This window comes from Schistocerca americana, chromosome 9 (assembly GCF_021461395.2).
Source record: "Schistocerca americana isolate TAMUIC-IGC-003095 chromosome 9, iqSchAmer2.1, whole genome shotgun sequence".
Taxonomy (NCBI): Eukaryota; Metazoa; Arthropoda; class Insecta; order Orthoptera; family Acrididae; genus Schistocerca; species Schistocerca americana.
In genome coordinates, this window is record NC_060127.1 from 70,974,620 (window position 1) to 70,999,394 (window position 24,775).

At 39.5% G+C, this 24,775-nt stretch overlaps 1 protein-coding gene and 1 pseudogene across 2 annotated transcripts in view; one reads left to right on the forward strand and one right to left on the reverse strand.

Annotated features, from left to right (window-relative positions):
- The window catches only part of LOC124551003, a 57,627-nt gene extending 34,757 nt beyond the window's left edge, over positions 1–22,870 (reverse strand). The window contains exons 1-2 of one of the 2 annotated variants that reach the window (XM_047125842.1): positions 22,824–22,870; positions 21,860–22,054 (exon numbers count right to left, since the gene is read on the reverse strand). In XM_047125842.1, the coding sequence (XP_046981798.1) occupies positions 21,860–22,053 (194 nt within the window). In that variant the 5' untranslated portion in view covers position 22,054; positions 22,824–22,870. Of the gene's footprint in view, positions 1–21,859; positions 22,055–22,138; positions 22,637–22,823 lie in introns of those variants that run through there. The other variant, XM_047125841.1, reaches the window with a different exon arrangement.
- Positions 5,832–5,949, forward strand: LOC124551557 (annotated as a pseudogene).
- Positions 22,871–24,775: the final 1,905 nt, after the last annotated feature.

Below are 24,775 nucleotides of genomic sequence, written 5' to 3' on the forward strand. Positions count from 1 at the left end.
TAGGGCAAATCCCTACAGGTGTTTTGGGATAAATGCCCCAGCTCTTAAACTCCAGCAATTTGCCCCACCCAAACCAAAACTGTCATTTTTATTAACATTTACACTTAGAATGTGTTTTGTGCAACTTATTTTATTTTAACAGGTAACCAGTAGTGAACACCTACCCACAAAGTTTTAAGTTGTGGAGAAATTTTATACTTTTTATTTAAATTTCGTAATTATTTCAATTCAGTTTTTTTATATTATATTAATTTTAATTTTTTATACATTTCTGTTTTATTTTATGATCTGGACTCTAAAAAAAGAAAAACAGAATTTAGAGCTCAATGAACCACACAAATTAATTGCAGCGGACTCCTTTTTGTAAGGCAGCCATTCAAATTGGCTTTCACAAGAGTACACTAAGGGGCCAATTGAAGGAAGAGGTAGGCTTAAAACCTGGGAGGATTTTGAGCAAGCTTTACACAGATCCAGAGAAGGCACTGGTGAGTCACTGTGTTGCTCTGAACTGTAGATTTCTTTGGTCTCACTCTGAAATCTAAGGTTTTTTTTAAGTAAATTTGTAGAGAAAACAAAATAATTACTGATTTTGTGTTCAATCTCAACATGCCGGTACAAAGTTTAACCATGAATTTATGAAGAGGAATAGGCTGTATCTGTGAGTTCCATGAAAAACCAGCATTGCTAGTGCCAAGGGTTTTAATACTGTTCACTTTAATCAATACTGTGATATTTTGGGGTTCTACCTTGAAAACATACAACCAAATACATAAGGTGAACATCTAAAACTTGCATTGCAAATATTTTGGAAATGGAAAATGCTATCAAAGTGTGGTTTTCACAGAATGAATTAATAGTCACATATTCTTAACAATCATCACATTTTAATAACACTTAGAAAGTGTATTTTTGTCCAAACATACACTTTCTTAAATGGAACAATGCATATTGAAGATTCTAGTGCAATTTGTTCACCAGACATCATATTTTGAAAAGTTTCCACACTGAAACTTTTACAAAATCTGTAGTAGCACACACTAAAGAACACCACAAGTGCGTACACTAGTTACGTGGAATCTGGCCAGATAACTGACTATCACAGGTTCTGTTCAAAATGACCGCGAGCGGCGCCAATAAATGCTTCCGGTCTGGTAAGGAATGACTGCTGCATACTTGCTAGCCTTTCACTGGAGATGTCTGAGCAGGCTGCAGTAATATTTCATTGCATTTCATTGGGTGTAACTGGTATGTTCTTGTAGACAATGTCTTTCAGCTCTCCTCACAAAAAAAGTCTACAGGCACCATATCCCAAGAACGGTCCGGCCAAAGTACAGGTCCTCTGCATCCAATCCAACGATTAGGAAACAATTAATGAAGACATGCTGTAGTACTTCATGCACTGTGGGTTGGACAGCCATGACATTGGTACCACACATTCCTCCTAGTCTGCAGAGGAATGTCTTCTAGTGTAGATGGAAGATGGTCTGTTAAGGGGCTGTGATACTTGTATGCGTTCAGTGTTCCCATCTATGAGAAACAGGTCTATGAGCTGATGGTTCAGTATCCCACACCACATATTTAAATTTCACTGACACTGATGTTCCACCTGACTAAGCCAATGGAGGTTGTTAACAGACCAATAGTGCATGTTTCGTTAGCTTACCTGCCCACGATTGGTACATGCGGCTTCATCACTAAACAAGCTACATGAAACCATCTGGAGTATGCTGTCTTAATGCCCTTGTCCAGGTAACACAATTCTCATAACCGTTTCCATGTAGCTCTCGATAAAAGAGAGATGTGACACGGATGGAGCCTATGTCGATGGAGGATGAGTAGGACACTTGCCTGACTCATGCCACTTCCTCGTGCAATTGCATGGGAGCCAAAGTCCGGATCAACCGCAACAATAGCAATAACATTAATTTCCCCCTCTTCTGTAGACACTTGTTTCCTTCTGTTATGTTGTCTAGGTGTTACACTACCACTTGGTTGAAGAGGTTGATAAATAATTGCCATCTATTGGGATGCCTTGCCACATACACCACACAAGAACTGTCCATACAATATACCACGAGCATGTTGGCTTTTTCTGTGTTGGTAAATCCCATCATCCACTCATGGCCTAGTGCTTGGACTGTCACACACTGACTAGCAAGTTGCAATGCACTCAAGGAACACACAAGCACACTGTAAGCAAACATAACATTGTACCTATCAACTATGCAGGCTGAATGGCACTAGGAAGTGTCAGTAAAGAAAAATTTCAAAATGTGGTATCTTGTAAACTACTCACACTAGAATCCTGCAATAAACGCCAGTGACATTCTAATTTACCCCACTTTTAGTTTTTTTAAAGTCAATAGCCATTGTTCCATTTAAAAAATGTATGTTTCCACAAAAATAAACTTTTTAAGTATTATTAGAATCTGTTTATTGCCTCATATGAGCCCCTGACTATTAATATTTTGGGTAAAGATACTAGAGACGACCACTGAATGAGGGAAACCTTAGTTTATTTGTTACTGAAGCCCACCCCTGCAAACTTTACTGATACAATCCCTGGGGGAGTGTTTCAGTACCTGCCTACACAATAAGCAGCTGCCACCATGTCCCTCCTTCCCACCATCCCCACCTGAGGGAACGACAGTGTATCCAAGGCTGCGCGGTGCCCTGTGCTGCCTCGCTCTTCGTCAGTGGCACATGGGCCACCCCATCACAGTGCCACATCTGACCCAAAGATTCTCACTCTGTTTATTTTTCAATGACTGTCTATATTATATGTGGAAGATATATCATCAACAGTTAGAACTTTAACTCTATTGTGTTTAACCAACTGCAATCAGTGTCCCTACACAGAAGCAAATGCCTTTTATGTTACATTATGAACATGTTTTAACTTTCTATTATCTGTATATGAAGCAATTTTTTAGGTTGTTACTGTTTCAATAAGTCTTTAATTATTATTTTGAAGTTATTGGCCATAGAAACTACCTCTCAATTTGAGAATTTCAATGTTTTATCTAATTATTTACTATCTTCATATTCTGTTTATGTTAACTATGTTTGTCAATTGAATACTTTTATTTTGTAGAATTAACTAATTTGTTACAATTACTACCTTCATATTTTAGTTTATATTCTGAAACTGATTCCACTATGTAGCAACGAGTTTAACGTTTGCCAAACAACACAAACAATTACACATTTCTAGAGGCGCCTGTAACCTTCAAAAGATTAGTGCTGATTCAGTTCGGCCAGCACCTACACTTCTGCTACACCGAGTTTAGTGTTGCAAGTATATATGATTAACAGAATCTGTAATACTTCATTCCAATGTTATGAAACTTTTGACGTACTTTTAACTTTTTGTGCTAAGATTTGCATTCTGATACAGTAATGATGATGGGAAATTATCGTACTGAATTATGTGCGATAAGATCAATGTCTCTAAATGTTTTATGATTTTGATCACCAAACTCACAACTATCTTCCTGTATAATATCGGCTTTTTTATGTTGTTGTAAAACCACTCCAGTAAACATAAATGTTTTTGTAAAACTTAGATTCACCCCACCCCCATTTTTGCAAATATTAGCACACCTGACCAAGGGAGCAAATTGTTTTCTTTTATCAACGAGCAACAACTAATTTTCACCATAAAACCTCGATCTCGCAGAAGGGGAAGGAGATGTACAGGTGCTGACAGATTGAGTACGGGAGTCCTTTATTTTCAATAAAAGAAAAGGGAATTTTTTTTTAAATGCGTGAGCTATGGATGGCAATGGATCTTCACAAAGCCGTGCACAGGCCCTGGGTTGGCGACACATCAGATTTGTCCAGTACGTGCCGCTATCCCACGGCTTGTTCACGTGCTCGACGAACAAACAACCTTTCTGCTGACGGGGTGATGCTTAGGGAAGCATCGCTTGCCTAGGCAGAGCTCCTACAGCAGCCAATCAGAAAGGTCCAGGAGACCACGTGTCAGCGCCCAAAGCGCCGAGCTGCGCGGACGAGGCGTGTGGATCGCCCTCTTTTACTGACAGGCCCCCAACGAGATCAGACGCATTGGGTGGTTGCCTCTGTGCTCTTTTCGAGCCCCAGCTCAATCCGTTTGCGCCTTAGGGCCGTTAAACTCACATAATGTACCCCCGCAGTAAATGTTTTCTCAATAAACGGGAGGCAGTTTGCCGACTGGAGTTGAAAAATTAACACTTGTTCTTTTTTAGACCCCACTTCCACCTCAGCCACATCCTGACATGCACAACTGGTCACTTGTCAATAGCACTTTCCATTTCTGCAATATTTGTAGTGCAAATAGGGATGAAACTGGTGTCCAGATAGACCCGAACAAACTTTCTTTGCATGTTATTCCCAAAGGAAAAAGGAAAATGGCCAAACTGTTGCACCTGAAGATGGGCACGGATGCACGTGGACACTACATTCAACCTTATTTTAACTACGCAATAGAAAGACAGAATTGCCAATTGCTTCCAGGTGGTCCAACAGTATGTGACATGGCGCCCTCACATAATGGGTATATGAATGCCCCAATGTTCATCAAATGGTTGAAACATTTTGTGAAGCACACCTAATCTTACCAGTTCTCAACAACATGTTTCGAATAGAAGACTGTAGGCTGTAGTTATTTTGCAAAGTCTAAAGATGTCCATCTATTCACATTGCCAGCACACAGCAGCCACAAAACACAATCATTATATTGTCTTTTTTTGTGCATTCAAGGGTTATTGTGCTGCTGCTGCTGCTGATTCATGGGATGTTTCTAGCCCAGGTAAGATCTTTGACATTTACAGCACTGCAGCAACTTTTAAAATTGCCTTTGAAAAAGCTGGGACCACTAACTGCTGCTCAAGGTTTCAAATCAACAGACGGCAAAATCTTTACATAAGCTGACTTTCTGCTATAAGAAGTTACTGACCAGGAGCTACCAGAAGACGAATGCAACGAAGATGGCGTAGTAATTGAATCTGAAGGTCTTGACACTGAAAGTAATGTGACTGAGCCAGCAGTTTTGGAGGAACTTTATTATGGTCTGGGACCTAAAGATGTAATCCCACTGCCTAAAATGAAGGTTATTAGGAAATGTTGGTCAAAGTAATTAAATCTGTACTTCTAACATCGACAACCAATAAATAACTAATAAATGAAGAACCCATGGGAAAAGAAAAGCTTGTTAGTGAGAAGGAAAAATGTGACAATGAAAGGAGTGTGTTATAGAAATAAAACAACATATGCTAGCTTTCACTACATAAAAGCCAGAAAAGAAAACTGGTCAAACAGCCAACTGATTTTTTTATCAGAATCAGACTTGCCAGTCCATGACAATAGCTCAGATATAAATATGGACTTACTACTGAGTTAAAAAGTATTTGAGTCAAGAGACTTTAAGGAAGATTCAGATTTCTGCATCACTCAATGACTTTTCTCTAGTAAAAGTGCAGGGAAAAACCAAAAACTCACTCTGGCTCTTTTTGGCCAAAATAATTTCAATACACCTAGTGGAAGGCTATGAAAATGTGTTTTATAAAAAAACTTTGAGGAGCCTACACGTTTACTCAGATACTGGAAGGCGCATTCAATGACAATACGATAATGAAATTGTCAAAACCCACAGGGATGAACACAGTACGCTTCTATAACATAACATTCTCAGAGTAGCTGACAAAACACAATAGAGGTACCTAGATACCTTAGCTTCAGTCACCGAACTCCTTCTTTATGATTAGGCTAAATTTTTCTTTCTGGTTACCCTACTTCTCCTCCATTCATGGAGAAGAAAGTATTATTTTTGTATCAGTATTTACAAGCATGCCAACGACCTTGCCGCAATGGTAACACCGGTTCCCATCAGATCACCGAAGTTAAGTGCTGTCGGGTTGGGTTAGCACTTGGATGGGCGACCACCCAGTCTGCCGAGTGCTGTTGGCAAGCGGGGTGCGCTCAGCCCTTATGAGGCAAACTGAGGCTACTTGACTGAGACGTAGCGGCTCCAGTCGCGTAAACTGACATACTGCCAGGTGAGTGGTGTGCTGACCACATGGCCCTCCATATCTGCATTCACCGACACCTTTGGGCTGAGGATGACACAGCGGCCGGCTGGTACCGTTGGGCCTCCCAAGGTCTGTTCGGACTGATTTACAAGCATGCTGCTCAAATGTAGGAGATATTAAGTTCAATATTATATGGGGTAGCTTGGCTGCAATGAAACAATGTTACAAAGTGTTATTTCAGGTGTTTCTATTATGCAGTCATCCACTTTTATTCATGTTTATCTCAAGTGGGGCAAAGACCCACTCTGCAGGGCTCTACCAGAAGACTATCAACAGGGCTACTGCGAAGGACACTAGGGGCCAAACAGATACCACAATGGTTGACCGGGTCCAAGAGGAGCAGTGTGGAAGAGGCAGCTGAGCCATAAACTTGACAACCATATTCCAGATGGGACAGAACTAAGGTCCTATTAAGACAGAGAAGAGTCGAACAATCTGTGGTCCAAGAAGTGTGGGCAAGGAAGTGCAGGACATTGAGTTTACGGAAACAGCCAATCTTCATAAGGCAGATATGAGACAACTAAGTAAGCTTGTTGTCAAAAAGAAGACCCAAGAAACTGAAATGGGGGACCACAGTCAGATGTTGGGTGTCAAGGTAGAGCTCCAGATCATGGTGGACCATAGAACGGCAACAGAAATTACAACCAGTGATTTACGGCATAGAACTGGAAACCATGAGAAAGACCCCACAGAAACATGCCTGGGGTAGCTCCACAGAGTCCACCGACTGGGAACTGGATTAGATACAGAAATCATACACATACAGAGCAGGAGTGACCAGTGGTTTGACAGAGGCCACCAGTCTATTAACTTATATGAGGAAAAGAGGTGCACTTTATACGGAACCCTGTGGAACACCATTCGCCTGGGTCCATGGTGAGCTGGGAAAGGTGCCAACCCGAACCTGGAATGACCAGTGGGACAGGAAGTGTGAGTGAAAAATTTAGAGGGCCCAAAAAATCCCATTCATAGGGTGTAAGTAGGATGTGAAGGTGCCAAATCCTGTCATAGGATTTACAAAGATAGAAGAAAATAGCATCAAGTTGGCGGCACTGAGGAAAGACCGACCCAACTATGGTTTCCAACCGATGCAGATGATCGAACAGAGACCGTCCCTCCCGAAAGTGGCACTGGTAAGGAGACAAATGGTCCAAAGATTCGAGGACCCAACAGAGTCAACAAGCAACCATTCGTTCAAATAACTTTAAGGGGATGACAGTCAGGCTGAATGGTCAGTAGCTACTGAGAGGCGACGGATCCTTAATGGTCTTAAGGACAGGAACCACAATACTGTCCCTCCACTGTGAGGGAAAAACACCTTGGAGCCAAATCCAGTTGAACACCCAGTGGAAATACTGCCTTTGTTGAGGTTTGAGATGCTGAATCAACCAGTTATGGATGCAATCAAGGACAGAGGCTGAGTCATGGGAAGAGGACAGGGCCAGAAGGAGTTCTCACACAGTAGAAGGTTCACCTGACAAGGGGTAATACATGAATGGGATGCTTAGGCCCACTGTTTCTAGAGGAAGACAGTGGCTGGGAGGAACCTGACACTAAGTCATCACAAAATGGGCTGTGTTCTGTGGGAACTAACAGATCTCTGTACAAAGGCCACCCAAGATGGGAAGGCCTACAATGGCAACCTTGGAGGGTGCAGGGCATATCCCACACCCGTGTGAAGTGACAGAAGAACCTAGGGTGGAGATGAAGTGCTCCCAACCAACCTGCTTGCTCTGTTTCATTAAGTAACAGCCTTGGGCACAAAGTTGTTTAAAGGTAACAAGATCGGTAAGGGACAAGTGCTACTTAAGGCATTGCAAGACTCGACAGCCATTACAGATGGCGGTGGCAATGGCCGTGCTCCAACACAGGACTGGCCAGCAGCGAAAGGAGCCTTCAAGTAGGGGATAGCAATGTCAGCAGCACGACTTCATCAATACAACCTGACAAAGAGGGTGTAAACATGACCAGTGAGATGAAAAGGCCAGCAGGGTAACCTGGTCTTCGTGAGGCGAGAAGGGATTGAGAGAATCAGTGGAGAGAGAGGAAGCAACCTTGGGATACACAGAATGTGGGTCCTGAAGCCAACTTGTGGCAGGAGGCCTTGAGTCTGCAAGATGCTGGGGGTGGGGGCGGCGGCATGGCAAGTCCAGTGAGGTGCCTCGTACCCTGCAGGTGCCAAGGACAGTGGCACTTCTCCAGTTGGGTATGGAGAGCAACACCCAGAAGGTAGGACACAGGAATCACAGGGGATTGGAAAAGGAAAAAGGAACGAGACTGGCTTAAGGAGCCAGGAGAAGGACATAACACAGGCAAAGTTAGATGTCTTAGACACAGGGTGAAGACGTCATATTTCTGAAGGGCCTCACACTACTGTATCTCCTTTTTCTTCTTATAAACTGGACAATCTGGCGACTATGGAGAGTGATGGTCATGACAACTAATGCACATGGTCGTGGAACATATGTGCTCCCCTCATGAGGTAGGTATCTACACTCATCACATACAGGGTTCGCTGCACAGGAAGAAACACAAACACCAAAATCATCTCATGGGTGGCTGGATGTTCGGCTTCGAAAGCACCTCATGGGTGGCTAGAGGTACAGCTTCACATCATACTTGAAAAACAATAACTTTGACTAACTCCAAGAGGGTACCCTCCTCAAATGTCAGAATAAATGTGCCAGTAACAATGTGATTGTCCTTTCGGCTTTTCTGCACATGCTGAACAAAGTGAACAACCCACTGTTCCAGAATGGGCCAGAGTTCATCAGTTTGCAGGCTGAGGTCCCTATGAAAAATGACACCACAAACCATATCTGGGGACTGGCGAGGAGTAATGGACAACAGGATGTCAACAAGATGGTAACAGGCACAAAGGGCCACAGACAGGGTGGGAGAAGTAGTTTCGATCAACAGGAATCCCACCGCATCTAACTCAGAAAGATCACTTTGCCAAACTTGTCTTTGATAGTTTCAGGTTCCACAAAAAATAAAGACTTGGTAGCAGTGAATGTGTCCCCGTCAGTCCTGGTACAGACCAGGCAGTGGTGAAAGGGTTTAATTCCAATTCAACAAGTGAACCTCATTTCAGGAAAGCTGAGAAAACTCGAAGCTGATTCCATGGCATCTAGCCAATATCCTCCAAGCACTGTGGCAACTTTGGCTACTGACATGCAACTGGTTAGTTTCACGCCCACTCTGGCACACAGTAAGATGTTCTGTATGTGCCAACCACCGAATTACAACTTGCGTATTCATGTGGGTGTGCTGCTTGCATGTGTATGTGTCACAAAGCAGTTGGAGGACATGTACACAATGCTGTTACATCATGTCTTTTAAAGGTTTTGTCCACTCGGTTTACACCTAAACTATAGTACTGGAATCGGACACGACCAGGAGACACTGGCTGACCGGCTAATGGTGTCAACGGTGAGTTGCGGAGTTCCACTGAAAGACAACAACAATGTATGGACAACAAACATAACATGGCAGAATGATAAGTCCGGAGAGTGAACCAAATCAAGAGCCTAGATGTAGCAATATCAGGAACCAAACAATGATGAGTACAACGAACAACATGAGAGGAGTTGGAACAGGACTGAGGTCCGGGCCTCTGCGCTACTAGTTTCACACAGGGTGTATACGTGGACAGGAAAAAAAATTTCCCAATTTTTCCTAGCAAAAAATACACTTTTTCTCTAGTGAAAATGCACTACAATCCTCATGAAAGGACATTTTTCTGTGTTAAGTGACAATATTAGTAAGTGTAACCTACTGCATATGTTGTTGTTGTTGTGGTCTTCAAGTACTGAGACTGGTTTGATGCAGCTCTCCATGCTACCCTATCCTGTGCAAGCTTCTTCATCTCCCAGTACCTACTGCAATCTACATCCTTCTGAATCTGCTTAGTGTATTCATCTCTTGGTCTCCCTCTACGATTTTTATCCTCCACGCTGCCCTCCAATACTAAATTGGTGATCCCTTGATGCCTCAGAACATGTCCTACCAACCGATCCCGTCTTCTGGTCAAGTTGTGCCACAAACTTCTCTTCTCCCCAATCCTGTTCAATACTTCCTCACTAGTTATGTGATCTACCCATCTAATCTTCAGCATTCTTCTGTAGCACCACATTTCGAATGCTTCTATTCTCTTCTTGTCCAAACTATTTATCGTCCATGTTTCACTTCCATACATGGCTACACTCCATACAAATACTTTCAGAAATGATTTCCTGACACTTAAATCTATACTCGATGTTAACAAATTTCTCTTCTTCAGAAAAGCTTTCCTTGCCATTGCCAGTCTACATTTTATATCCTCTCTACTTCGACCATCATCAGTTATTTTGCTCCCCAAATAGCTAAACTCCTTTACTACTTTAAGTGTCTCATTACCTAATCTAATTCCCTCAGCATCACCCGACTTAATTTGACTACATTCCATTATCCTCATTTTGCTTTTGTTGATGTTCATCTTATATCCTCCGTTCAAGACACTGTCCATTCCATTCAACTGCTCTTCCAAGTCCTTTGCTGTCTCTGACAGAATTACAATGTCATCGGCGAACCTCAAAGTTTTTATTTCTTCTCCATGGATTTTAATACCCACTCCGAATTTTTCTTTTGTTTCCTTTACTGCTTGCTCAATATACAGATTGAACAACATCGGGGAGAGGCTACAACCCTGTCTTACTCCCTTCCCAACCACTGCTTCCCTTTCATGTCCCTCGACTCTTATAACTGCCATCTGGTTTCTGTACAAATTGTCTACTGCATATAACAAAGCGAAAATCCCCATTAATGTATGAGTACAAAATAAATGCCCAGTCTTTAGAGGCGGTAACATCCGTCAACTATATGGGTAAGACTATTCAAAATGATCTCAAATGGAACAATCAAATTACACAAGTAATGGGTAAGGCGAACTCTATAATTATAGATTGTGGTTTATTGGTAGAATCCTGAAGTGATGCAGCCCTTCAATGAAGGAAATCACTTACAATACTTTAGTTCGTCCAGTCATAGAGTATTGTTCCTCTGTGTGGGACCCTTACCACTTGGGTGTGCCGGCCGGAGTGGCCAAGCGGTTCTAGGCGCTACAGTTCAGAACCGCGCGACCGCTACGGTCGTGGGTTCGAATCCTGCCTCGGGCATGGATGTGTGTGATGTCCTTAGGTTAGTTAGGTTTAAGTCGTTCTAAGTTCTAGGGGACTTATGACCTCAGCAATTGAGTCCCATAGTGCTCAGAGCCATTTGAACTACTTGGGTGTGATTCAAGAGATTGAGAAGGTCAAAAGAAGAGTGGCAAGATTCGTGATTGGTACATTTAGCCATCATGAGAGCATTACAAATCTCATAGAAAGTTTAAAGTGGGACACACCTGCAGATAGACGACGCGTTAAACGGAAGGGGCTGCTCACTAAATTCCAAAATCCGATCTTCGCCGAGGATGTAGAGCCTATATTAGTACCACCAACTTTCAAATTGCGCAATGATCACCATTCAAAGGTAAGGGAAATTAGAGCTCATATTGAGGCATTCAGACAGTCGTTTTTCCCTCACGCGATCTGCGAGTGGAACAGGAGGGCGGGGGACGGGGTGGGGAGGATTATGACTTTGGCGCGAATAGTGCTCTCCGCCACACACTGCTTGGTGGCTAGCGGAGAATAGATGTAGATATACATTCCCTTGGAGTTGTGAAACTTATCAGTCCTTTGTGTGGTCAGGTTTTATACAAGGCCACAGAACTTCTCGGCACTTTAGGAAAGTTGACCCAGATTTTGGAAAGATCTTTGATCTGCGAGAACATTTACACTTCATATTTCATATTACCAAAGTATAAACATTAATTCCACCAAACACAGCATGATAGCTTCCAAAGAACTGAAATTGAGACTATGATGCACTTTTGTCAGGCAATCACAGTTCATGTCACATATTGCCAGAAAATGACTGCATATATTCTGACCACAGGACATGTGATGCATTCAGCCAATAGCAACATCATTGTTGAGAAGTGCGAACACACCAATAGGAAAAGTTAATGGTTTAAATTAATGTACATACAGTATAGCTTCAAGAAAAGCTAAGCTTTCATATATAATGTTGGTCATCAAAATTTTTTTTTTTTTTTTTTTTGAGGGTGTGGTTAATCAGGAACCTAAGAACACAGCTTAAATTGCAGTAGCTGAATATTTCTGACAAGCACAATCATAAATTTCACTGCTCTGCGCAGAACATGGGCTACCTGATTGAATAAACTTTCTGTTGAGCGCTTAGACTTTTCCTTAGAAAGGCCAATTATGTGTGAAATTGCTTAAGAACTCATTTCACACTTTTTTTCTTTTTAGGATAATTATACCTTTTTCCGTCGCTATTGGATAATTTGTCATATACAAAAAAACTGAGATACATCAAACACAAATGTTCCAGTAACATTTTAAATAATGGCATAAATGGCTGCCCTTCTGGACCCGAAATTTTTCCAAGTGACTGGTCCTCAGTGTTAAGTTTCGAATGAGAGTATAATGCTCTGTGATTTTAAAAATTCATCATGCATTCTCACAAGTGACTTAATTCATCTTGCATAAAAGGAAATTTACTTTGAAAGTACCACTCTTTAAACCACAATTTGCAATATTTTCCCATGACCTGTTGGAAATGTAAACAAGTGTGATGTCATGCTCATTGAAACAAGGCCCCGCATCGAAAGCATTTTGTTGTTATGAAGTACTGCACAGGCATTGACACATTTTGCTTCTTGGCAGAAGCTTGTGTGTGCACTGTGTTTTGTTGTTGTAAATGGTGCATGGGTCAGTCCATGTGAAAATCAACAAATAGTCTGGTTCTTTACATGACAAATTTTGATATATTGTTGTATATCAATAGCAGGAGTGGTTTACATGAAGAACAATTTTTTTTTTGCCATTTGTTAGAGATACTAACTTGTGAAGTTTCAAAAGTTATGCAATTTTTATCAATTTTTGGAACCTTAAAATGGCTTATCTCCAAAACTTCTTGAATTAAGGGCCTGCAATTTGTACCAGTTTATTCAGTTTCTTATAAGGTTTAAAAAATACACACTATTTTGCTATATTCATAAAAGAGTTGAATTTTCCAAAACCAATCTCTTTCAAATTCTTAGAATCCCAAAACTGGAATATTTTTCTATTGGAAAAAAAAGTATGTTACTTATACACTACTTGTAAATGTGTGTATTCCAGTGGGAACATTAAAATGAATTTTATTGTACTGGTAAGCACAGAATCCAGCACAGTTAGTAGGGCTGCACACTTATTACTAAATTGTAATGGAAACCTTGCATGGCAAAACCATATAAGGCAGTCGAATGATTGTTATTTTTCATTTAATGACAATATATTACATTCCCAGGTTAATTATGAAAATATTTGAACATACAACAAAACACTACATGCATAAGACTACAAATAATTTACTTAACTGTGGCTGTATTTTATAAATACATTCATATTAATTAATATTAGTAATTATACATTGGTGTAGCAGTTACTATTTAACAATGAGTTGTTACAGTGACTTTCAGTGAGAAATTTTGTATTCATCTTCAATAAGAAAAACCTTATAATGATCCAATTACTATCTTATTAGACTAAGATTATATATCGCATTATTCCATTATATGACACTATCTAGTACTCTAAAACAATAGTGACAGACAGATTACAGATGTAACAACACATTCTTTTGCAATATAATCTGTGAGACTACCTCGCAGATTAAAACTGTGTGCCAGACCGAGGCTCAAACTGGGGACCTTTGCCTTCGCAGGCAAGTGTTCTACCATCTGAGATACCCAACCACAACTAACAACCCTGTTTCCAGAATGAAATTTTCACTCTGCAGCGGAGTATGCGCTGATATGAAACTTCCTGGCAGATGAAGTTTGGAAGATAGGACATGAGGTACTGGCGGAATTACTGCTGCGAGGGAGGGTCCTAAGTTGCGCTTGGGTAGCTCAGATGGTAGAGCACTTGCCCGCGAAAGGCAAAGGTCCCAAGTTTGAGTCTCGGTCTGACACACAGTTTTAATTTGCCAGGACGTTTCATATCAACGCACACTCCGCTGCAGAGCAAAAATTTCATTCTGGAATAATCTGAGAGACTTCAAGCATATCTTCATCTGATAGTCTGTACATTATTCCAGTGGCAATTATAGGGTGTACTTTACAAATTATGAAGTTCTTTGGAACAATAAATTCATCTGGTCTTCTTGGGTGTGAAAAAGAAGGAGTTGGTCCACAGGAAGCATAAGTAAAATATTTACTTCTGCTTCTTTTTCATCTTTTGACAGCACACAACCCATCCACCATATGTTGTCATAAGCACAGGCGACAAATCCTCTACATGTAATCTGTTCAGATGGCATGTCATATGCAACAGAACCCACCTGAATTTTATGAACGTCACAGTCTTCAAAATCAGAAACAACTTTTGCTTTAACCTTGTCTTTGCTCAAAGGAATAAGCCCATGACATTTCTCAGTCCCTCTGACTGCTATGGCTTCATAAAATCTTTTTGCCAATATCCTTTCTTCTGCTGCAAGCTCATCCTTTGACAAACAGAAAATTTGATTGATGGCATGACTACTTACCCCACCCACACAATTGGAAGAGTGTTAATATTTCATTATTGATAGGATTTTGCAGACTAGCTCTGGTTGCAAACCTTTTTACTGTGCTGCCAACACCAGCACACACTCATTTCCATGTGAAGTAGTGTAAGAATGTCATTCTGCCTCAGTGCCTCCAAAATCTTCAGCATGATGACATAAATTAGCAAAATTGTATTCTGCTATGAACCATCACTGAAGCAATTTTTTTTTTTTTTTTTTTTTTTTCAAATCGAGCTTTATTAACTCTTTTAGAACATGTGTGTGTGTTCTGTGTTGTGTGTAAACTATCTTATATAAAACAAACCCTTTGTAGGTGGGAATATTTTTTTCATTATTCCCACTTTTTGTCTAATTATAAACAACAAATGGATGCATTGTGGCCATGGAATCACTCCAATGGAATCCTTGGGCTCCATCTTGAGGCACAAAAGAATAATTTTCAGCAAAATCATGTACAATAATAGCTTCATTTTGCATTAGTGAAGTTTTCTTTTCAGAAAAAAAGCAGGTTGCTGTTTTGCAACAAAGAAATTAGCTGTGTACAAAAATCCTGCACAAATACATCTGTTGGTTTGGTTACAGTTGGAAACATGTAGCAACCAACAGCGGTCCACTGTTTGTAAGATATGTTTTCTATAATTTCCTCTTGAAGTGCAGGAATGAGGGCGTCTTTAAAAATGCTTGGCATCGGGGTAGTAGTCACATTCATTTGTGAAGCACAGAGTATCTGGTGGGTTGCACATAATTTTGAACACACAATGTTTTTATGTGGAAAGTGTGCTTCCATATTCTGATATGGTGACCTTGATGAAGTTTGTGCCAGCTATCAGTTTTGTATTTTGATGAGCTGCACAAATGTAAGCAGTGTGTGTCCCACTTGTTCCAGCTATAATACAATTTTTTCGCTTTAATTCAACAAATTTTGAGAATCCAATTTGGACTTTTGGGTTATTTGATTTGAAAAGTTTGTACATTTCTCTTAGATTCCCAAAAATTTATCTTTTTAGAACACACATAGGCTTGCCATCACTATCTTTTCCCACAGAAATGTAATCCTTTTTCCCAGGCATTTGCCTGCTAATATGATCACAATAAAATTTTCACGAAGCGAACAGTTTTGGCAGACAAAGACAGTCCAAGCTGCAGATCAGGAGTAGAGTTTGCCCTTCCCTTCCACTAAAGTTTTTGTTTTTCTTTTCATGTAGTTGCCTACTCCAAACTCTCTTTCTATGTGAGTGCATGGCAACTTTGTTAGTGATGACAACACTAAATTTTTTTTTGTTTCTATCAGAAGTGTGAAATGGTTTTTAAACTGATCAATCATTTCCATTTGTGGATCATCAAAGCCACATATTTCCTGATTATCACCAGATTCTGCCTAAAAGCATGTTTCACATATTCTGCATGTAATTTTTTTGGCTTTACCTTCACAATGTTTCTTTGAGCTGTTACATTTCTTTTTTACTACTGGGGATTCTACCATTGAAGTCAAAAGAGGCATTCAACAAATGCAAGTTGCCTTCAACATCCACAAACTCAGGGTCAACAGATGTGCTACAACTTAAATGCACCTTTCCATAAGAGTCTTTGCTTTCCATTAACAGTAGTTCAGGTTTTCTTTCTTTAAATAATTTCAGTCCACTTGAAGTGCAGATTTCCATGCCTTCTTCGATACCAAAGATCATCGAAGAAGTTAGATTTCTAAAATCCTTACTCACACGGAGCGAGCTTTTCTTTAAGGGACTACGACAAAATTTTGACCACTTTTTTTCATAGTTTGTTTTCTTTTTAAGAAAGAAATTACAGGCATCAAAAAGATGAAACTTATAAGAGATATAAAAAAGTAAAATTAATTCATTTAACTTTTATTAAAAGATTGATTATGAAGAGTAGAGAAAGTACAACTTTTCTTAAATACTGCCTTACAAACCCAGTACTGTAGTACAGTGATGATTCATGCTGGAGTCCTCTATGTTGGAGTTCTCAGACTGTAGCAACATTTATTTCATTCTGTATACAACACCACTACTTCCATTTCAGAACAGCTGCTATATGTGTACCTGACTCACGCATCACATGTACCGCATTCCAGGAACCTCCTCCGTTTTCCCCCCTCCAGTGCTTTGTTAAATTAGTTTCGACAACTGATCTTCACTGAAGTGTGTTATTATGTCAGTAGAAGTGAATGTTTTTATTTTACTGTTACACATTGGTAGTACTTATTTTCTGTTGTGCTGCAAAAATAAAAAACCAAATTCAAAGTTATATAAAATGAAAAAGACATAATATCCCTTATACTATTTAGGTTGTTTTATTCCATTGTTAAAATCATAAACTGAAGTCTGCTTAGTTCGGATACAATAATTTCATTTAAAATTAGGTTTCATGAACCACCTGCAGAAGTTGTGATGCAGTTTGCAAAGCAAATTTGCAGTAAAATAAAATTTATCTTCATATGTTCCCACTGGAACACCACCATGAAATTTAGCACACACATTAACAAATAGTGTACAGTTAACTACATACCTTTTTTCAAAAGGTAAAAAAATTTGATTTTAAAATTTAAAGAAATTTTGATTTTGGGAATTAACTATTTGATGAATATAGTAAATTAGCATGTATTTTTGAACCTTATAAGAAACTTAATAAATTGGCACAAATTTCAGATCTGTAAGTCAAATTTGATTTGGTTGTGGTTTATTCTGTTGGTGTGGCTGTGGATATTGTTTTAGTTGATTTTGGGAAGGTTGTGGTAGTTTTGTTTTATCATTTTTGTTGTTTGGTTTAGTGGCATGTGTTCATCTTTAGTTTGTCCCCACCCAAAAACCCCCAACTTCCCATGCTTGTCCCGTTAGTTTCATTATATTTTTGGAGGAATATGTGTTTGACAGTTTTTTTAAATCTATTTTTGTGTTTGTTGTCATGTTTACGTAATGACATCATAGTCGCGATGTGGGAGTTGTTGTGAAGGGTCGTTTCCTCCATATTGGTGACGTCATTGGTCAAAGCAGACGGGTGGAATCGGACGTTACCGTTAACCCCTGCTGGATGCTGCAGCTGGTCAGCAGTTTTTGTAGGCGATAGTCAACTGAGTGATAATATACAGTAGGCAATGGGAGATGCTGAATCTAATTGTTTCAGCAGAACATACAAATTTGTTACTTTTGTTTTCGACACACATAGTGTGAGACTGATGGTTATAGATCTGCCTATTTAGGATTATAAAGTTGGTTAATGGTTTTCATACATACTTCTTCAATCATATGTTTCTTGGAGGATTTCTTGGGATATTGTCTCATGTTACAATGTAATACTTTGGTTGTGAGATGGCGATGTCAACTAATGTGCCTGCAGGAAAACTGGTTGTGGCGATGGACCAATCTGCAATGTAGTTGAAGGTCTAGGCTAGGTTGAAATGTTACAGTTTGGTTGCGAGTTGGTTAAGCCAATGAATGTGACTGGAGGAAAACTGTATGTGGTGACAGACTGATCAGTAGCATAAACCAATGCTTGTTTTGAAAACTTTTGGGGTATTTTTGAGGTTTTAGTTATACAGAAGCCTTAGACCACAGTTTAAATTTTACAGAATATTTTGTTCCATATGACAACTGTTGTGTTGGCAGAAGAGCCAACACCGTGTTACTAGAGGAGGCTGAAACGCACGCTTTTTAGCTCACGCAGACTGGCATGAGGAGGGAAGAACTCTAATGGCGTGAGGTCTGGAACATGACAAGAAATTAGACTTCAGAAAGCGGACGTAATTAGTTTCATACTTAACTTTAATGCATTAATGATGAACGTCGCTCTTGACGACACATGATTCACAATTTTATCTGTTCAGATTATAGTAGGCCTAACTGAATATGGCGCCTTGCTAGGTAGTAGCCAATGACGTAGCTGAAGGCTATGCTAAACTGTCGTCTCGGCAAACGAGAGCGTATGTAGACAGTGAACCATCGATAGCAAAGTCGGCTGTACAACTGGGGCGAGTGCTAGGGAGTCTAGACTAGACATGCCGTGTGGCAGCGCTCGGTCTGCAATCACTGATAGTGGCGACACGCAGGTCCAACGTATACTAACGGACCGCGGCCGATTTAAAGGCTACCACCTAGCAAGTGTGGTGTCTGGCGGTGACACCACAACAACATTCTGCACAATACATTTCATTACGCCACCACGTCTAATCATCAGACGTCATTTATCGTGCTCATTTCCCATCATTCATTGCAAAAACAATTAACTACTGTAACACACAACTCAAAAGCCGGTCACACTTTAGTACACTTTTTCCATTTACGGCCCTATTGGAGTTGGTGCGTTATCACCTTCCTCCAACCTTGAACTGACACACCCAGCCAGTTTTTGGAGGACCTTCTCTTTAACAAAGACTCCAAACCATGGTCTACCTTGGCATTTTTTATGTCAACAAACATTGCCAGAAGTGAGAGGGTCTTAACCCCAGACCAGACTAGTCTGATACGACCACTGAGCCACCAAGTCAAATCTCTTCCTCTGTTATTTTCCTTAGTAAAATCTGATAAAGCGGCAGCACCCCTTTTCTCAATAGCTTTTAATACCACGTCTCCTTAGCCTTACCCAAAACAAATGCACCATAACCCAACTGTAGGCTTAGCACGGATGACATATAATGTCAGCAAAACAAGACTTCTGAATTTCTACTACAACTCTTCCACTTCCAATTTTTCCCTACTACTAATTAGATCTCTACAAATCTCCATACTAAAATAACATCGGTCTTTCACTTTTTAATGACACACTCCTCAATATAGACAAAATGTATACTCCGCCTTAAGCAAAGTAAACAACACAAATGTAAAATTTTATACAAACCAAATTTCAACCAGTCAAACCACATACCCTTTCTAGCTGACCGCCACACTTTATCACACCAACAACCCATCCCTAGTCATAGTAGAGGACACAGTTAGGTTACTACATTTAAGACATCTAAATCACGTCCCATCAATTGTTTCTGTCACTACAGAGACTTATCAGAGAGACAAGTGTCATCTGAAATGTGGAAGCTAACATTTTTCTCTTTCCCAAAGCAGGGACACTGGCATGTCAAACTCCGCTACCAACAGGCTCTGCAATGACAATAACTATAAACAAATTTTAAATAGCATTACACAATAACCAATGTGAACCAATCACAAAAATCAAATACCCACTGTACCACATACAAGAACCAGACATACTGATAAACGAAACATTGCAATGATGCCTACAACTGGAAAAAAGTCATTCATGCATGCTATCTTCATGTCATATGGCATCATAATATAAGTAGGCCCTACTATACCAATGCCTCGTTTCGTTCCCTAGGCCCAGAAAAAAGAAAGCACAATAAAGGCATTACTGGTACTGCGTACATTCACAAAAGCTGCTAGGACACAAATCAGCATTAGCTTATCTGAGGAGGAAAAGTTAGCTGTCAAGACATCAAAGCCCCAAAACATAAGCCATGGGTCTTTCCTATAAAATTTATGAGGTCTACAAAGTAAATCAGACATACCAAAGTTAAAACACAACACCCTATTCATGTTCATTTCACAATATTCATGATAAACACGATGAGGAATATGTCGCCCACATTTAGTCAGTTTAAAAGAAAAAGCTTTTCAAAACAGACAAAACATATATCCCAACCACTTATACTTTTGCAACTGACTACCTATTTCTGTTTAAGAATTGCTCTATGGTTACGAGGTACAATTTTAATCTATATTTGGAAAAACAACAACTACTTCTGCTGTGTGTCAGAGTTATTTATCCAAGGATAGAGGTGTCAAAGAATGTTTTGGTATAATTCAGTTACCAGTAAAACCTTGATTCTTTAAAGAACCGAACTCCCATGTATAAAACAACTTCAAGCATATGATTACCTTACAAATGGGTCAATATATTAAACATTTGACACTAATATTTTCACAACGAGTTGTGAAGCACATAAAATTTTAGTTTGTGTTGGAAATTTATTTTATTATCTATCAAATTCCTTATACCACTGACTAAGTAGTCACAGAATTGATTGGGACAGATTATCTCACTCATCACTTCTATGCCGCAATAAGGCTGAGTGATGGATTGTGCAACTCATTTCGTCTTACAGTATTATGTTTATGAATATCACTGTCCTTTTTGTGCTGCGTATGTCCTTTGTATGCCACAAATGGAAAGTGTATATAATTTCTTACTCCTAGTATTTATACATATGCCTATTACTCTCAAGCTGCATTGTATTGTTAACAAATTTAATGAATATACAAATTTAGTGTGAGGCAATGGTCAACATTCCCAACTGCGTAAGAAAATTAATGAAATTTTTGGGTTGCCAAAAATGTGTAAAATATGTTAACATACTGGTTTGTATGTGCCCAAAACTGGCAAAAATTTTCAGGGTGAAATGGTCGATTGTAAAAAAACTTTCTACCAGTTCAAGTTTTCAGCAATATGAGCATCCAAGATTTTAAGGGCTTTCTACCTAGTTTATTAGTTTTGTTCATATACATTACTGTGATATCTGACCATACAAAACACCCACTGATCTGCGTGTTTTCAAAGTTTAAAGCAAGGTCTATTTGTGTTAGTTATATGCAACATATGCATAAATTAAATTGTATCGTGTCACCATAACAAAGCATTTTTACTATTCAAAATTTTCTTCTATTAAATTAAGTTTTATACCATCTGTGCCAATCCAGTTCAATAAGAAATTTAAAATGCAAAGGAATAGGAGAGCGTGAAGATTAAAATTAAAGAAAAGCCAAAATGGACACACTGATCCTTCATGTAAGGAATAAAAATTTCTGATAACAACCAAAATTTGTAAATACTATTTCCAACTAGGGCCTACAATCTGAACACATGCTTTTTGTCCTTGCCGATCGAGTGGGCAAAGATTTGCAATTTAGTGCCACCTCACCACTGAACTGATGGTAACAAGTGATTTCAAACTTGAACACTGAATTCTGTTAGGGATAGCACCGACACTTGCTTTTGGTAAAAATGTAGATTAAGCCACATTCTGTGTAATAGTTAGTAAATTGAAAAAAAAAAAAAGAAAATTCTATAAACAAAACATGTTCACTTCAAAATGAAAGTACACATACTCAGTTGCAGTGACGGATGAGCATGCTGCAATCACTTGCTTTTCCACATAATCCAGCATGTTTTCCGCATAGTCCACATCTGACATTAGTGCGTTCATAGTCTGAACATAGTCTGGTGCATTAGCAGGCTGGCCAGGACGTCGCAGTGGGGCGGTATACGCCACTCTTCCACGGCCCCGACCAACTGAAGTCATTCTGCAAGGTAGAAACCTACATTGGAATGCATATAACGAACACCTACGTAAATGAAGTTATCGAAAATCAAGACTGAAAAACAACCTAATTTTAAAATCCAAAGTTGAACGAGGCATTTTACGTGCTTTTATTTCATATCTTCTATCATGTTCGAAACGGGGTAGACACCGACAAACTAAATACAATTCAGTTAACTAGATCTGGATTGGGCAGACTTTGTTTATATCAATAAACTTAACCAACCGTGCCCCGCATATTCTTATCAGTTCTCGCTTTTCCTTTGTGTCTGTCTATGGCCTACAAAAATCTCGACAGGTAAAGCCATGAAGAACACATTTCGGACGCTATTCAAAACAACCAGCAAAATAAAACTGTGTAAGAAATGCGATGTTACATTGGCGAACACCTCGAACTCTTAAAATTCTTTAATTAGCTTCGTTTCCTGAGAGGCTTACGCTACATTTAAGCGACAACTACTGTCGTATCAGTACCGGTCGCAATGATGATATAGATATCATTTTCAGTGAAACAACCATATGTAGTCATAATCGCTGGCGCATTTACAGAAGTTTTACACATATGACAGGTCAGTCTCCTCTCAGCCTCTGGGTGTTCAGCACGCTAACTTGCTCGGTAGCAACAAGTCATCCATGCAGTGACAGATTTCTAATATTTTATTTGCAACATTCATTTACATTATTTCTGGTGCGATTTCGTAGCTCACATTTAATGTTAAATTACGGAGCAGTAATCCACAAACATTTATTACCTTGTTTGTCAGTGTCTGAATTTTAAACACGTCGATCCAAACACAATCGGTATAGATAATACTACAGGACACAGGTCCGAAATGTAGCACAATATCTTTGCGCTGCCATGGACGCTCATGATATCGATAAGTATTTATTTAGGCCTGTTCAGGTGCAAGGATCTGTGTGCACATATATCTGCGCAAATGTCTGTGCTGCAACAAATGGCCGCAAAATCTCGTGCGTTTACACAACATAATTTCAGTCTACTGCTGGTCCGCCCTATGTCGCTCTACGAAACAATTTTTAGTGGAATGCGGCAACCCTCTTTCAAAGGATATTTCAACACATGAAAGTATCTGATTATGCAAGAAATTTTACTGCGGTCTGTGTTCGCAACTAGTCATAAAGATGTTAATAAAGCGCCAGAGGAAGAAAGAACGATCTGAATAGACCGTGGCTCTTCAGTCGACGGTAAAGTTACTCCGCGAGTTACATGGCAAACCCGACGGCTGGCGAAATTATTTGCGAATGGACATAGACAAATACAAATATCTATCGACAGTAATAATTTCTTTATTAACATGGCAAGATAGTTGTATGAGGTGCGTAATTTCACCAAATGAACCGCTGATGGCGACATTGCATATTCAGGAAACAAGAATAAGTCACAAAGGTTTAGAATTTTCAACATCAGTACCCAAACATTGAGCGAATCAATGCCTGGCACATGCACAGCTATGTAACTGTCCTAAAGAAGAACCCCATGCAGACAAGTATATTATCTCAGTGATGTAATATATCAAATGTGAGAAGTTACACATAAAATTTTTACATTTTCAGACGTGTTTTGAACTTCAGATATTCTAATAAATTATAGCAGTGATCAATGAGGTATCTTTTCTCTTAGTACTGAAAATTTGGGAATTTTTAATTACCTGTTTAAAATCTACCAGCAGCATGTTATGAATTTTTTCACGAGAATATAAAACTCCATTCTGAACTGCAGATAGGGATTCATAGACTTCAATATATGAAAAGTTTTAGTGTTAATATTGTGCTAGTGAATAGCCCCATTTACCTTATTTCATTCTTGTCATGGACTAAATATTCCATTAGAGAGTAAACGTGTTGACACAAAAGTATAAGAATATCACTGAAGACATTGATGCAAGATGTTCCCTTATCTACTAATATTGCGATGCACTCTTTTGTAGACTAAATACTCTTATTTTTACTTTATCCACACTGACACATAAGATTATGGTACAGGACAATATGGCATCTTCGTCTATGCACATAAATAATTGCATGCAATCTTTAAAGGTACAAAATTAACTTTCATTCGTGAACATTGAAATACAAGAACGTTACACAAAGACAGAAACTAAGAAGCATAGAACTTACAAGTGATGACAAAGATAAAAATGCATGTCTCAGAGGTCACATCTAACACTAAGGACCGCCAGTCTTATAACACACAAGCACAAAAACGTATCACTAACACTCTGCCCCCACCCCCTCCTCTCTCTCTCTAGTGCTGAGCACCTAGAATTCTTAACGTTAGAAATCGATCTGGCAAAAAGTTCTTGTGTGGGTGAGATGTTCGCTGGTGTGAAAAACATCCATCTGCAGCACAGACATATCCTCAAGCTGTACATTCGGGTTGGTCAGTGTCAAGGAAGTGTGATCTGGTGCAATTCTACATGTGTGCAATGAAATGACTGAGGTGTGGATGTGTTCTCAGAGGCATATGTGTTGTCGATTTCGTGTAATGCATCACAAACAGGGGGGACTCTGGTCCCTGATACTCCACTGCTGCTGTGGCTGTTTGAGTAACTATACAGTGAAGTACATTTTCCAGAAAGTTGACCAAAACATTTGTGGTTCCAGCACACCCCGAAGGCATTGTTCTACTGTCACTGCCGTTTCCGTGATGACGACGCCTGGTTGAATTGGTGCTGGGTTTGAC